This window comes from Copidosoma floridanum, unplaced genomic scaffold (assembly GCF_036245765.1).
Source record: "Copidosoma floridanum isolate Cflo_tuat_1 unplaced genomic scaffold, Cflo_Japanese_pri ptg000019l, whole genome shotgun sequence".
NCBI classification, from domain to species: domain Eukaryota; kingdom Metazoa; phylum Arthropoda; class Insecta; order Hymenoptera; family Encyrtidae; genus Copidosoma; species Copidosoma floridanum.
Window position 1 is genome coordinate 3,616,490 of NW_028321896.1, and position 15,201 is coordinate 3,631,690.

General features: G+C 35.4%; 1 protein-coding gene across 1 annotated transcript in view; it reads right to left on the reverse strand.

Moving 5' to 3' along the window:
- Positions 1-1,709: 1,709 nt before the first annotated feature.
- The window catches only part of LOC106646182 (neural-cadherin), a 96,612-nt gene continuing 83,120 nt past the window's right edge, over positions 1,710-15,201 (reverse strand). Inside the window, exons 14-35 of the mRNA XM_089593280.1 lie at positions 9,822-9,965; positions 9,370-9,485; positions 8,920-9,084; positions 8,615-8,752; positions 8,176-8,362; positions 7,808-8,041; positions 7,519-7,691; positions 7,280-7,429; positions 6,899-7,204; positions 6,551-6,824; positions 6,270-6,478; positions 5,864-6,196; positions 5,582-5,788; positions 5,214-5,485; positions 4,922-5,127; positions 4,696-4,838; positions 3,707-4,619; positions 3,443-3,632; positions 3,114-3,355; positions 2,797-3,012; positions 2,571-2,726; positions 1,710-2,491 (exon numbers count right to left, since the gene is read on the reverse strand). Coding sequence (XP_089449406.1) covers positions 2,382-2,491; positions 2,571-2,726; positions 2,797-3,012; positions 3,114-3,355; positions 3,443-3,632; positions 3,707-4,619; positions 4,696-4,838; positions 4,922-5,127; positions 5,214-5,485; positions 5,582-5,788; positions 5,864-6,196; positions 6,270-6,478; positions 6,551-6,824; positions 6,899-7,204; positions 7,280-7,429; positions 7,519-7,691; positions 7,808-8,041; positions 8,176-8,362; positions 8,615-8,752; positions 8,920-9,084; positions 9,370-9,485; positions 9,822-9,965 — 5,084 coding nt within the window. The 3' untranslated portion in view covers positions 1,710-2,381. The remainder of the gene's footprint in view (positions 2,492-2,570; positions 2,727-2,796; positions 3,013-3,113; positions 3,356-3,442; positions 3,633-3,706; positions 4,620-4,695; positions 4,839-4,921; positions 5,128-5,213; positions 5,486-5,581; positions 5,789-5,863; positions 6,197-6,269; positions 6,479-6,550; positions 6,825-6,898; positions 7,205-7,279; positions 7,430-7,518; positions 7,692-7,807; positions 8,042-8,175; positions 8,363-8,614; positions 8,753-8,919; positions 9,085-9,369; positions 9,486-9,821; positions 9,966-15,201) is intronic.

Sequence of the window (15,201 nt, forward strand, 5' to 3'; positions counted from 1 at the left end):
ACAGCTTACAAACACAAGACTAGGTCAGCTTTAATCGCGGGTTCAGTGTTACACATTTTGCTTTTTTTTTTTTTTTTTTTAAATTAAAATTACGCACATGTATATTTCTCAAAAATTAATATCACAAATCGCATAAAAAAACGATACCATAATAGTACGAAAACCGGTATAGGACAATCATACAATTACATTAACTCGCGTCGTCGTGCAAAGTTGGCGACGCTGTTGAGCGCACTGACTCCTCGTTTGTATAGTATCTCTTTGTGAGTGTATTGGTGTATGTGTTAGTGTTTCTCGATTATGTGTAAGACTCTCGTCTCATTTTCTGGCCTTCATACGTTTAATTACACATTTCCTCGTATATTAATAATATTTATATATTTATATATTTATACGTTGTTTGTTTCTTTCCTTAAGGATAAACCGTTACGCGGACACCTAACAGGTAAATTGACTATCTTTTTAAATATTCCCATGAAGAATTTTAAACATTATCAGTCGATTTCGAGTGAAAAAATCTATTTCATACACGTACCAGCGACGCAGTCGAGCTATTTATTAAGGTACACATAATTTGGCCCTTCACAGCGAGAGACTCGACGGGACTTTAGGTGCGTGTTTCATACTACATTGTGTATATAGACGCGGCGAGCATCGAGTCGCTTGCATGGAATTGGCTTCATAATTATTTTTTTTCTTCTTTTTATGAGTCGCTGTGAATTCACTCATAAAAATATTTTCTTATCACAAGACAAATACTTTTCAATTTCTCGTCTAGATTAAACAGCTTTGCACTTTTTTTTCAAAATAGAGTTGCATTGTTGGCTCGAGAAAAATAATCTAGATGAAAGTTTAAAAAGTATTCTGGCATCTTACGACAAGTTACTATTTTCATAAGCATCCAAAAAAAACTAAAAAAAAAAAAGTTGGTACAATTGGATATCGACTGTGGAAAAGTGATCTCTTCAACCAAAAAAGTACGTATGATTAAATAAAAATGTTTTTTTTTTTTCATTATGTGGTGAAGTATCGCACGACGAAAACCGAGCTAATTGCTTTGGCGCGATGCTATAGAATTCTTACAGTATTAATGATAAATAGGATGAAAAGGGCGATGGCGACGAAGATGTGATGACATTATTAACACTAGTAATAAAAAATAATATCGATGATAATAATAATAATAATCTTATCTTTGCAACGATGACTTCGATCAAGGTACGACTACAATATTCAATATATATTTCGATAAACTTAAAGGAAATCGCGACTTCTAGCCTCACTTTGGGGATGATCTTATTCTTATAGAGCTACAACGAGACGTTTAACAATGATTATATTATGCTCAATAAGATTTTTGTGTTTCATGAAACTAATTTCATATTTTTATGAACATTTGTCAGTTAAGTTACACATATGTCTGTCATAACACTATGAGTTTTTTTTAATTTTTTTTGTTTTATTTCAATTTAAGGTATGTGTACGTGAAAATCTTGACTTGTGGCTGGATGACTTTAATACGTGTTTTGTGTTTAAAGTTTTTTTTTGTTTTCTTGTTTTTTTTTTTCGTGAAACATGGATTGCGGTCTTTATACTGTGTTTACTCGTCTACTTCCGATCATCATGATCGAGGAGGATAATTAAAAACCTATGACAATAAATGACGATGAATGAACGGTCTTATTTCTTAATTTTACTATATATATATATATGTACGTATACTATAATTAACGAAGGTAACCGGTTGCAGTCGAAATAATTCATAAAAACTAATCCTTAGAAATATTTTACGTTACGTTCGCATGCGAGGGACAACTACGTATACGCGCAACGCACTATAATACAAATAGTTGTTGTATCGTTTTTTAATGCTTTATATATTAATTATAGGTAATGAGTGTTTCTTTTTTTAAACCATTTTTTTTCTTATTTTTGCACACTCTTTCGTTTCTTTATACTTATTGCAGTTTTCATTGCGCGTGGCTTTACGCTTTTTTGTGTTTCAAAGCAAACTTGAAATGCAATACGCTTAACATTACTTTACTAATTTTCATCATGCCAAAGTTACTTTCACCTTGTAATCGTGCGAATCGGGCGTAGTGCTATTAATAAGACTTTCAGAAATATATAAAGTATTTGTTTATCTTATCATTAAGTAAGGACAAAATAAGCCCAAAGTCAATCATGTCTTTCGATTTTTCTCACATCGAAGATTGAACTTTAGACCGTCATGTGTTCCTATTACTAGTCCTTCAATAGCTTTCTTTTTTAAAAAAGAAAAAAAACATGCTCAACCATCATTGCACGAATATGAATTGACGATTACACTTTTCGTGCAGTCAAACCAGTAGTAGTCACTATTATTGGAATCGTAAAGTAGTTTACTCTTCTTCACTCTCATGTCCGTTAGGACCGTACATGTCAGCTAATTTATCAAATCTAGGACCCCAACTACCCAAATATTCGTATTCTTGTTGCTCATCGTCTGTACCTAGAAACAAATTTTTTTCATTTTTATAATTTTCTCTATTACTTTCAATAAACAAAACTTAGATTATAAAATAGCTTACCAGATGCTAAAGATGATAATGAGCCAGCAGTACTTCCACCCCCTTCGTATGCATAATTTCGTAAGTCATCAAATGGAGGCGCATTAGGATCACAATCTGCTCTTTTCTTGTGATCCTCAATGAATATTCCAACATTTGGTTCCGGTCCTAATGGATCTGCGTAATATAAAAATTACATTTCAAATCGTGTATCAGTTTTAACAAATATCTTGTTTTGAATACATACAGGCTACTTTGCATTGCGGTATCTTTCCTCCCATTTCAGGAATCGGCCCTCCAACTGGTATTTGCAAAGGAGTAATATCAAATGCAGTCATATCATCTTCTCCACCACCTTCATCATCATAATTAATGATATTTTCTCGAACATCATCGTCCGGTCCTGGATATTTGATAAGTGACTCACGTCTTCTATTATACACGATGAATACTAACACAAGAACTAAAAAAATGTCGAGAGTCAATAATGTTATTCTCCTAGTTCCTAATACTTATAATTTTTTAACAAAATTATGGTTGTACATAAATGAGTAAATTATTTACCGAGAATAAGTAAAAGACAGACTAAAATAGCAGCAACAGCACCCATTCCTAGCTTTAATGTTTGTCCTTCTTGAACGAGTTCGCAATTTTCTCCCCAAAATCCATCTGGACAAATGCATCGATAACGGAAGCGGGGATCTTGATTTATACATCTACCACCATTTAAACAAGGAAGGTCAATACATTCATTTTTATCCATGCATCCTTTGTTATCTGGAGACGGTACTCTTCCTTCTCCACACCTGTAACCATACCAATATTGAAAATTGTTAACTCAGTTCACGTATATTTTATTTGATATTTTTTACAAGTGTTGAAAATTTACGCACGTGCAGTCATATTCGTTCCAAAGATCAATACATTCGAATGGCTCAGGGCATATAACATTTGCACATGGCTTATTTGAAGGGCAGTTTTTATCAAGATTTCTAGCCATCGTTGCTTGTCCCCATTGTGTTCCGTTCATAGCTGGTGGTAATGGAAGATGTTTACCTTCGAGTCTAATGTCATCCAAACAACCTAATGGTAAAATTTTCATTAGTTATTTCATGTTTGTAAAAGATACTAGTGAAATGATGATAAATTATCATTACCTTTTTGATAATCAGCATAAACTTCAAATGTTCGAACTCCAGTATACTCTGCTTTTCCACCAGCGTAAACACCTTCTTGCTTGTCAACCAGAAGCCACTGATGTCCTTCAAAGGAGAAAGTTTCATTAAATCTCCGTCCTTCGCCGCCATCTAGTTCTAACATTGCAGCAGATCCATATCGAGAAACTCGTACTGTATGCCATTGTCCATCATCCACAGCCACTGCTGTCAACCAAATGTCGCGTTCTTCAGTTCTCAAGCTGTTTAAATTGTATTTGAATCGAAGTCGGCTATCTTTTATTTCTAGTATGGCATATTCTCTGTTATGTTGATCACTAACACGGAAGAGTTCACCGTGAACCTCACGAGTACGGAATCGTAATTGAATTTGAGTTGAATACTTGTCAGGTTCAAACGATAACGCGTATTTAACATAACTTTGGGGTTTGAATGTTGTTGGTATCGTTGGTATCATACAATTTGGTCCTGTCCATCCTGGATTACACTGGCATTTTGCTTCAGAGAAACTTCCAACACATGTGCCATGTTCCCAACATCGGAAAGTTGACTCTTGATTTTTACACAACTCGTCCGCTTGAGTGCACCCTGCTACACTATTTCTAGATAAGCCAGGATGAGCCATATCGTAGAGCTTGCTATTGTGGAATAAGTTTCTGATACAACCATCAAAACCTTTGCCAACCGGCATATATTTCCAACCATATTGATCAGGTTCAAATTGTTCTACATATAAACCACCAATTTGCAAGGGGGAATTGACGTTTAAGTATTCGTTGAAAGGTGGCACAGTTCCTATGGCTTGACAACTTGCGTCATTGAATTTTGGTGCTGTACCATCATCTTGTTCAGATATTTCAGCAGATTTGCAGTAATCAACAATTAATTTGACGGTCTAAAAGAAAAATTTGTATTCGTTAAATTAAGTTTTAAAAATGAAATTTTCAATTTATATTCATAAAAAATTTTACTTCAGTATTCCAGAATATATCTATTCTGTGCCATTCTCCATCATCAAGACCTTTCTTTGTTTGAACTTTAAGTTCTAATGTTCCAGAACCAAAATCTATAAGAAGTCTAGGAACTCCACGTTCTAACTCAACGGAGATAAAATCTGAAAAAATCATACAATTCAACTTATTTATTGCCCTTAACACATTGTATTTGTTTCATCCAGATTTTAGAATCCATCCATACCAGACACAAGTATTTCATCTGATTCAGGAGGTACGATAGGACCATTGTACAAAAGCAATCCATCCCCTTTTCTTGTTACAAATTCAAAGCTAAGATGACTGCTATCGCACATTTCTAGAGCTGGATACCAAGCCCATCCGTTGCCTTTAAAAGTTCTTGTTGTTTGTTGACATCTTGGGCCACTATATCCAACTGGACATACACAGCTGTAACATTAAATAATAATCATTGTAGTATAAGGTTAAATAATTATTCAATTATGGGCAAATACTCGATGGTGAACGCTGTTTACCTTAAACCGTATCGCCCTTCCACACAGCGACCACCGTTATAGCATGGACTCGTTCGACAAGATTCACTTTTACTGAAATTACGAGCTCCGCAAGTACATTCTGCTATAACATCAACTCGAACACCGACAAGAGCTGTTCTATTTGCGTTTACCATGTAAGGCGTATTGCTAATGTCTAAGGTATTAGTACAGCTTCCCTCGCATACTTCATTTTCATAAAAGCATTCATCAATTCCAACCATTGTAATATTAATTCCAACATCTTTCTCAATCTACGTGCAAAAAAAATCAAGGTGAAATTGTCATTGTTTAAAAGTAATCGAATTGTCTTAATGTAATTGAAAAAAAAAAAATTTAACTTTTTATACCTCTTCTCGGTTCATTAAAACGATTCCATTTAGTCGGACAGGTTTGTAATACGGTGATCCATGAGCAGCAAATCTAATATCTGTCAAAGGAGGATATTTTCTTCGTGATTGGACACTAAATACGTCAACATTTTCTCGTTCAACATTTAAAAGTATAGCTAATTTATCTCTTAAGAGATCAGCTTTGCTTCTTGATATGCTTTGAGTCTGAAATAATATCATTGTTATTATTAGCCAATCAAACGATACTTACACTTGGAAATGATGTCACAATTATTTTACCTTATAATTCCACACCCGAATAAAATCTTCATCAGTGATTCCCGATACCCGTATTGAACCTGAATTATAGACTGCTTCATGAGGAATAGTTTTGACTGTCACTGTTACGTTTGCCGGTACATCCGTTTGAGTATGCGTTCTATCGTACACTTTGAATTTCAAATGATATTTTCCATCATGTGTCCCCGGTTTCATAGAAATCATGCCGGTGTCTTCATTTAATTTAAACTGATCATGCTCAAGGCCATCCCAATAGAATTTTTTATCAGGCAAATCCCAGTCATCCAAATCGTAAACATACACCCTCCCAATATCTGTTTCTGGCGATTGTCCCTAGATATAATATTAGTTGTAATAATGTGTTTGCAGCATAGTTTATACATGAAATGTTATAAGGTAAACGTACTGCATAGTTGTAAACAAATATTTCTTTGGATCCGGGTTGCATTTTATTGTCATTAGTATCTCCTATGATCACTGTTAACGTACTTGTACCAGCCATAGATGGGTGACCAGCATCTTTTATGACAATTGGTATGTGATACTCTTTTTGTTGTTCTCTATCGAAGGTACGCAAAGATGAGACAACGGCCATGCCATCCCCGTTTGCACCCTCTGTAATGTTGATGATGTCATTGTTATTATGTCAAAAAAGCCATACCGTTAAAACAGTGAAATTAAACTTACTGTTATCACTTTCAACTTTAAAGCTAACTTTAATAACATCGTCTGCTTTTGGATCCATTCTGAATGTAAACGGTGGTCCATTACTTTTTGAACGATCATCATCGTCAGTGGCCAATATTTCAACTACTTTTCTTGCTGGTAAAAATTCATTTAAAACTGGTCTGTAGTCTTTCAAGAAAGTTGGAGCATTATCATTAATATCTTGAACAATCACTGTCAAAGTAGCAGTTGCGGTTTTGGGCGGTATACCGTCATCAACTGCTAAAATTTTTACCTAAAAAAATAGTCATGATGTAATACACAAGTGAGCCAATACGTACTTATCTAACGTATATTATAACTACTTACTTGATGTCTCGGTGTTTCTTCACGGTCGAGACTTCTTTGAATGGAAACCGTTCCGTTTTCAAAAATATAAAACTGTCGTTTTCTATCTGAACTTCTATCAATGGAATAAGATACTTTACTTTTTCCTCCTTGATCAGGATCCGTAGCCTTGAAAGTTTCCAAAGAATTTCCTACAGCAGCATTTTCTGGCACTGATGTTTCAATATTAGCTTTTTCAAATTGTGGTTTGTTATCGTTTATGTCTCGAAGTTTAACGACAACCCACGAATAAGCCACGTGATATTTGTCGTTGTCGTTGTCTTCGCCCTATCGACACAATACATTTCAAGTCTTGCTGGTAATTATATTTTTACATAATTTTTTAAAACAATTTTAGCTTACCTTATCATTTACTTGTATTCTAAATCTGAAACCATTACTCTGCAATTGATCCTCGTAATCTAACTGTTGAACTATTTTAAGTGAACCTGTGCCATCATTGTTACGCACCATCGTAAATTTATCTGCACCATATCCACTGTTTTCAATGACCTTTGATTTATAAAAAAAAAAAAAAAATTTTTTAAGCCACTTTTAATTTTTAGAATTTTTTAAAAACAATTGTTTTGATTGTATTTTACCTTGTATTGGAATTTATTCGTTTCATCTTCATCGTGAACAGTGACGGTCAGAATGGGCATATCTGGGAGATCTGGTCCATCAGTTTCATCGACCTCAGTAAGCCACTCCTCTTTAGTGAACTGGGGTGGCATATCATTTATATCTTTCACTCGTATTGATGCTGTCCCCGTTCCTAGATATAAATGGCAACAATAAATACGAGCAAAAATATCAATTGTAAAAAAAATAAAAAGGTGTATTATAATAGATACGAATCTTTCAATTTTTTAAAATGATCTCGAAAAATACCTTTTAAACCCCCTCCATCCATTGCAACGACTTGTATCGAATAGTCTGGTGTACGTTCTCTATCTAAACAACAGACTGCGGTTTTAATAACGCCAGTTTCAGATTCAATTTCAAAGATCGGTGAACCCGTTTCCTCTTCGATGACATTTTTTTCTATAGAATAAATCAGCTTGGCGTTCGTTCCTTCTTTAGGATCGTCGTAATCCATTGCCGTCATTGTCATTACGACCATTCCTATTTGATTCAAGTAGTACAAACATTATCAATAACGCATCTTTTTACCAAAAAATAATTATTTCATCCATATTATTTGTATTGTCGATTTTATAAATTTTACAAGATAAATTCTGTATAAACTACGAACGTACCTGCTGTACCATTCTCAGTTACATTGCCAAAGTAAACTCCTTGTGGGAATAATGGAGCGTTGTCATTAATGTCCTTGAGATTGACTTGAACGTCAGCGTAACCAACAAGACCTTCTCCACCTTCGTCTTGAGCAAATACTGTAAACCTCCATTGAGGTCGACCGTTTGGTTGATCACGGTCTAATGGCTGTAAGATAAAAAAAATACGATAAACTCAACTCGTTTATTGTATTCAATTATTTCGTGAACCATTTTTTATCACCATTGTACAAATAAACTTTAAAAATCCAATTTTTCTTCATTCCTATACATTTTACAAAACCGTAAAGCAGAAATGCCTTCTAAACTGATATCATCGGAAATGGTTTAGTTATCAGGATAGCTCGGGAAATAGCTCACTAGCCAATCTCACCGAAAAATAAAAGAATGTTATGCGTACCTTCAGTACATAGATCTCTCCAGAAGTTCTATTAATATCAAACTTGCTGTTTGCCGGGTTATCCGGATCAATGCCCTGACCAGTCAAGAAGTAAACGATGTTCTGCGGTCTATCCTTGTCTCCGTCGGTTGCAGTGACCTGGAACACATACACACACGTTCGGCCCATACTAATACACGAGATGACATGTATATATATACGAATGCACCGCGCGTGCAAACTTCCGATATTTGCTTTGAAATGGGCAACCGATAGCCGGATACATTTGATAAGTCAAAGCTCGAGCCAGTGAACCAATAACTTACCTGTAACACGCGCTTTGGTAGCATCCTGTCGTCTTCCTCGGTAATCTGAGTCCTATAAGTTGGCCGCTCAAAGACAGGTGGATTGTCGTTCACGTCTTTAACGTGGATCACGACGATCGTGTGGTTCTCCTTTAGGTTGTCCGATGCCGTCAGCTTTAATTCGTACTGGAAAATTAATACGAAATCAGTAGAGCTTTCATTTCATACTCGATTTATTCGGCACGTTTATTTGCAATAAATGTTCAAATATTAGGTTCGATTGCAATTTGAATTTGATTCCTCGTATGTTATTTCATCTCAGAGGAATCTACTTCAAAAAAATCAAAATGATAGAATTGAAAATATAGAATTACATGGCAAATCATGCTTGCGACGGTATGTGTTGAAATGTTTTTTGTAATTAAAAAAAAAAAAAAAAAAAAAAAACAATGAAAATTTAATCGTACTCACTCGCTTTCTCGACTCGTAATCCAAAGGTCCCGCAACATAAATGGCCCCTGTCATGTTTTTTACAGCAAAAGCACCTCCTAGGTTACCGCTTGTGATCTCGTATCGTATACGCGAGGCTGTACAAATTTTTCCAGTTGTACACAATAATGTAAAGGTATTTTTTACACTACTTTTATTTATGGAAAAACAACTAATAAACATTTTATCCAGCAAAACGACCTGATTAAACTTTAAAGTTGATTAAATGTAAATAAAAAAAAAATAGTTTAAAATAATTTTACCAAAATGAAATTAATTTTAATGAAATAAAATTAATTCAAGCGTAGAATCAACATACTTAATATTATTCATAAGCACCCACTGTTCAACGTAGTATTAACTTATAATTTGCGAATGATAATTTAATAGACATTGTATAGATATCAGTTGGATAATTTAAATGGTTCACTTACACTCATCGTGATCTTTGGCGGTAACAGTAAGGACGGTATGTTGAATATCTTCATTTTCATCTACCTCAGCTTCGTAAAGTTCTTTATCGAAATAGGGAGGGTTATCGTTCTTATCTGCAATTCCAATGCGGATGAATTTCGTAACTGTAAATAAAAAATCATTCGTACATGATAAGTATTACCATGGATATTCCTGCAATAGGAAAAAAATCAATCTTGCTTTTAATGGGTATGTATGGAAGAACTTTTTATAAAAAAACATTTTGTAAGATTTACGACTCAAACTTTTCCAATTTCACTTCACTGATTAAGATAATAGTCTGAAATACCGATAGAGTGAAACCTCATTCTAACTTTGTGATTTATTTATACTGCGACAAGAAATTCAATCAAACTTTTTGTTGAAAAATTAACTTCAGCTTAAACAGCACAGCTTTAAAAGAAAGATACAATTGGTTGATACAACTTAGTACAATTAAACGGACACGGTGAGGCTATGCTCACAATCGCTGTTGCTGTTGTATCACTTTATACGTACATAATAATGACACCGTAAAATTATGCCGCAATAACAGTCGTCAGTAATCTTAACTTTTTTCGTAAGGAATTTAAATTTTAGTCATACATTTTATGATGAAATTTGTATTTAAATGTCTTGGAGTTGAGTGAAGAAGTGCTTGAATTGCATGTTATGATGCTCATTATCAAAAATGAAAGAACAGCACACCATATAAGTTAAAACAAAATGCCCACCAAGAAAATGAAAATATCATGCTTTTTGACGTATGTTTGGACTACCAGTGTATATCTGTTGCCTTTTTAGTAATTCTGTCAGACTATAACATACATGAATATCGACAGTTCGGTAATAGAACAGCCAATTCATAGTAGCTGTGAAAAAACACGTGGTTGGAAGAAATTTTATGTTTTTGTAGGGAAGTACAGCTATGCTATAACTCGTACCATGATGAATATTAAACAACACCGTTTATCAAATAAATCTAATGCGTTAAAATTATGATAATTTATAAACAAATGACCATTAATTATTCAAATATAATAATAATAAATATGTGATTTCCTTAAAAAACTTTATCAAGGAATCAAGTAGAAATCTGTTGAATATTATATAATTATTCGTACACAAAAATTTGTCAATACTTACAGTTAAAATTGCAACTTTTTAAAACTAACCCAAACTACTGAGTGAAATCACAATTGTAACAAAAAAAACGGTCACTCTACATAATTGGAGTGACTTAAAAACGACTGTAATATATAAAACGAAGGTAGGGTTACAAAAATAAATATAAAAATTCTTCAATTCACGGCATTGTTATAACTTCTGGTTAAAAGCTGGAACCTCAGCAGCACTTGCTCGTTACGAAAGCACTAGTGAAAAAGCTGGGATGGAAAATCAAAAGTTTAAAAATGAAGTTTCAGCCTATACATTTGGTATAAAAAAATACTCGATTCGCATAAATTGACATTAGTTTTGAATAATACATCATTAATATTTTACAATAAGATATTTTATATTATAGCTTGGTTGTGGATTGGTCAATAAGTCAGAAGCAAACTAAGCATTACCAATGAATACCTAATAATGCGAAATTTGAATTACACTATCAACACCAAGTATAATGAAAAGGACCTCCTTAATTCCATTTATTTTATTCATTTACTTTTTTTAATGAAAACCAATTGAGCAGATTTATAATAGTAGTTTTCGTCACAGAAGTATCATCACCAGCGGGGATATTTTGCGGCTCGAGGGACCACAGGGTAGTCCCAGTTGGATGGCACTTGTATGACGAACACTGTATTTTCCGACCGAGGGTGCAGCAAACATCCCAATGTTACGAAAAATGCCACGAGGTAGAGAAAACGATATTATCATCTTTTCCTTTCCACAGTAGCTTAAATCAGTCATAAAGACTTTTTATTGCAATATTTTACGTATTGTTTAAATGAAGGAAATATTTTTATCATAATTTGCATAATTTTTAATAACAACAAAAATACTAAATATATGAATCACGATCAATCTGCATTAAAAATTATGCATCGACAGATTTACTTTTTGCTTTTACACTCGCATTAATTTATCGATTGTCAGTACTGAAAACATGAACGTGAGTCAGCATCAATGTATCGTAAATCATGAATACAGCGTTTTAAAAAAAGAACCACGCGATGTAAACAACAGTCAGGCGATATCAAAAATATTACATTAATTTATCTTTGCATAACAGAGATAACAGAAAGAAGGCCAACAGTGAGGTGGAAGTGCTGGTGAGGTAGTTGAACGAAGCACGTAAAGATAGTATTGTTACTCGATGCACTCTCTCATCATAGGTATCATGGACAATGGGTGAGAATGACGTTTCAAGAATGTATCTATTTTTACAAGATGGGAAGAGTGGAGGATCTCATGAGGTGCAAATGTACAGTGATACCATAAATTGATACGTGTGACAGGCTGCAAGGAAAATAATATAGCAATGAATCGATAGAGTTCCTCCTTTTGCCCCTCGCTTTTGAACTGTTAGCTCTTTCAAAATATGACGCGCTGTTTGTTTTTTGTAATTTCATTTTTCTGTGAAAAATCGGAAAAAGGTATTCGCAAATGTGTGGCGTTCAAGATTGCATCGAGGTATAAGCATGTAAATCTATAAAAATAATAGTAATTTCCATGCGCTACACGTATCAGGTAAGCTGAATTTAAATTAATATTTTTTTTACGCGTTTCTCTCCGTTTCGCAAGCGTAGCGTAAAAAACAGAGTACATAAAAAGTATTCGACGCATGTATGATCGACGTCGCGTAAATTTTTTCAGGAAATATTGATGTTTCTCGACGGAAGGACTGCGTTTTTCAATATTGAATGTTTAGTTAAATCGGCTGGTTGACATGTTTAATTAAAAAAAAGAAAAAAAAAAAAATAATAAGAATAATAAAAGAAGCGTTCTACAGAATTCAAGGATCTCAGTTGGCAACTTTGGCATTTGCAATATGCTGTTCGTTAAAGCAATTTACGAGAAAAATTAATTTACAAAATAACACACATTGTTCGGGGAGAAAATTTATTCAAGCGTATTGTAGAGGACACTCGACTATCGTCACCAGCGTTGACGTATGTACCATACATCACCGAGACTGAATGCAACGTGAAAAATTTCAACACCCTTCAACGATATTTCACGCTCGTTACGTGAATATGTATAGTCACGAATAAAATTCAAGCTTGTTCTACTGTTAATAATTGCAACAATGATAATAACAATAGCAATAGCAACAACAAGAGTCTTTTCACAAAGACGCATTCACAAACTCTTTACTGCTACTTTTCATCCATCGTCTCACATCCACGCCCTCCATGACCATACTTCCGCTGTACACTGGCACATCTACGTAATTATTTTTTCTTTCTCTGTTGTATTTTCACTTTATGTAACCTCGTTGATATAGCTCATGCGTACATTTGTATTGAGCGCTATTTTTGTAAGAGCAGCTCGCCCATACGAGTATCCATGGAGGATTACGAGTCCTTTAGTTGCCTAGTGGAGGTCTGTACCCATTCCCAGCTTTGATTTAATTTATTTACCGAATAGTCCCTCAAACGTCCACGCCATAGGCAAATCAACTCTCATCGAATTCCATGCGACCCTCAACTTCCAAGTCAACTAATGGGTATTAGCTCCGTATGGCCCTTGTCAAAGTAGTCACCGTTCTTCATCCGTATCCTACCTAGCGAATCTTTGTAACAGCTCTCCAAGATTGCGCACCCGTACCCGTGAAAAAGGGGGTCGCAGGATCAGTGTCGAGACAAAAGGGCCAGCTCGAAGCTGTGACGCCAGAGGTGATATCTCCTGCTACATATTATAGGCAGTACGGCAGTTTCTCCATGATTTTTTTTTGTGCTCCACTTTTGTTGTGTTTTTTTTTTTTTTTTTTTTTTTTAGGTCAACGAGATGACGCCGTGGCATCAGGGTCTCTTATTTTCCAATTCCGGATCCCCTTCCCGAGTAATCGCGATCTCTCTTCGCATCCGAGGGTCGCGGCCCTCGAATCCCCTCGAGACCGCTCGAACGGGCTTCTTCTGCCCCTTTTTGCAATTTCCACTCTTCCGATCGACTCTCTATCGCACCCCCGCCATTCTTCGGCTCATCGCTAAACCCCTCGCGAGCGGGCTCTCGCGGATTTTTTTACAAATTAACTGATTCCCGTCCCTTTTTTTCCCTCCCCTCCCGACGGAAATGAAACTCGTACCTCGTTTGCAAAGAATGCGCCAGTAAAGTGATTTCGTAACGAAGACCGTAGTCGTTAGGAAACTTTTCATTCGCGGCAGCCCCCTTTGATGGGCTTACCCCCCCTTGAAACTTTTTCCCTCTGGCTCAGGGCCTTTTTTTTCCTTCCTTTCCTTGTACCTTTTTTCAAAACGACAGTTGGCGCGAACTTACTTGCGTATGATGTATAGCTCGAGTTGTGCGATATTTAGCGCGAAATTTACCCCACCGCTTATTTATTTACCCCCACGCGTCGAGATAATTACCATACCTTCGCCTTCAACATCGTATATGTTAATAAAATTGGCTCCGCGGTGAAATTTTTACTTGAGCTTTGCTTGTGGTGATAAAGCTCCTGTTGTATTTATTTTCTTTTCGGACGACCGTGGTAAAAATAGCGTATTGTTCGAAAACACACTCATTTTATATATACATATGTATGGTTTTACAAAAGAACGAGTAGAGGTACGGTGCTTGAAAATTATTAAATATAATCATAGTATAATGAAAAAACGGATATAAAATATTTCTCATTTGTACGGAAAACGTTCAAGAAGTAGTAAAAAAAAAAAAGTAAATAATCCAGTACATTTCAAAGTACGAACATTTTCAATTAAATAATTTCATCTCTGTGCAGCTTGGCGAAAAATGCCCGGGAAAAAGCTTGTTGGAGCGGCTTAATTTTTATAACCTGCGGGTCGATGGGGTTCTGCACTCGCAGTCCCAGACGGCTCGAGCGCCAAAGACAAAGAAACGTTTCGTAGAGGCGACCGCGGAAGAAAAAAAAAAAAAAAAAAAAAAAAAAAAAGTAGAGGTGAAAAGAAAAAGCGAGTGGAGAATGAAATTAGGAAAAGCCGGCTGTATGAGTTATACCCCATATGAGTAGAGAGAGAGAGAGAGAGAGAGAGAGAGAAGGAGGAGAGGTCAGGGAAGGAGCGCAAAAGAGGGATAAGAATCGCGAAATACCAGCGAGGGCCGGCTCGTTTGAATGCGGGACTAGGCGAGCCCGGAAAGGCGGGGAAAATCCACGGAACGATTCCGTCAGGTTGCCCACATCCCCCCACTGCCACCCAGTTCTTCGCGGAATTGTTG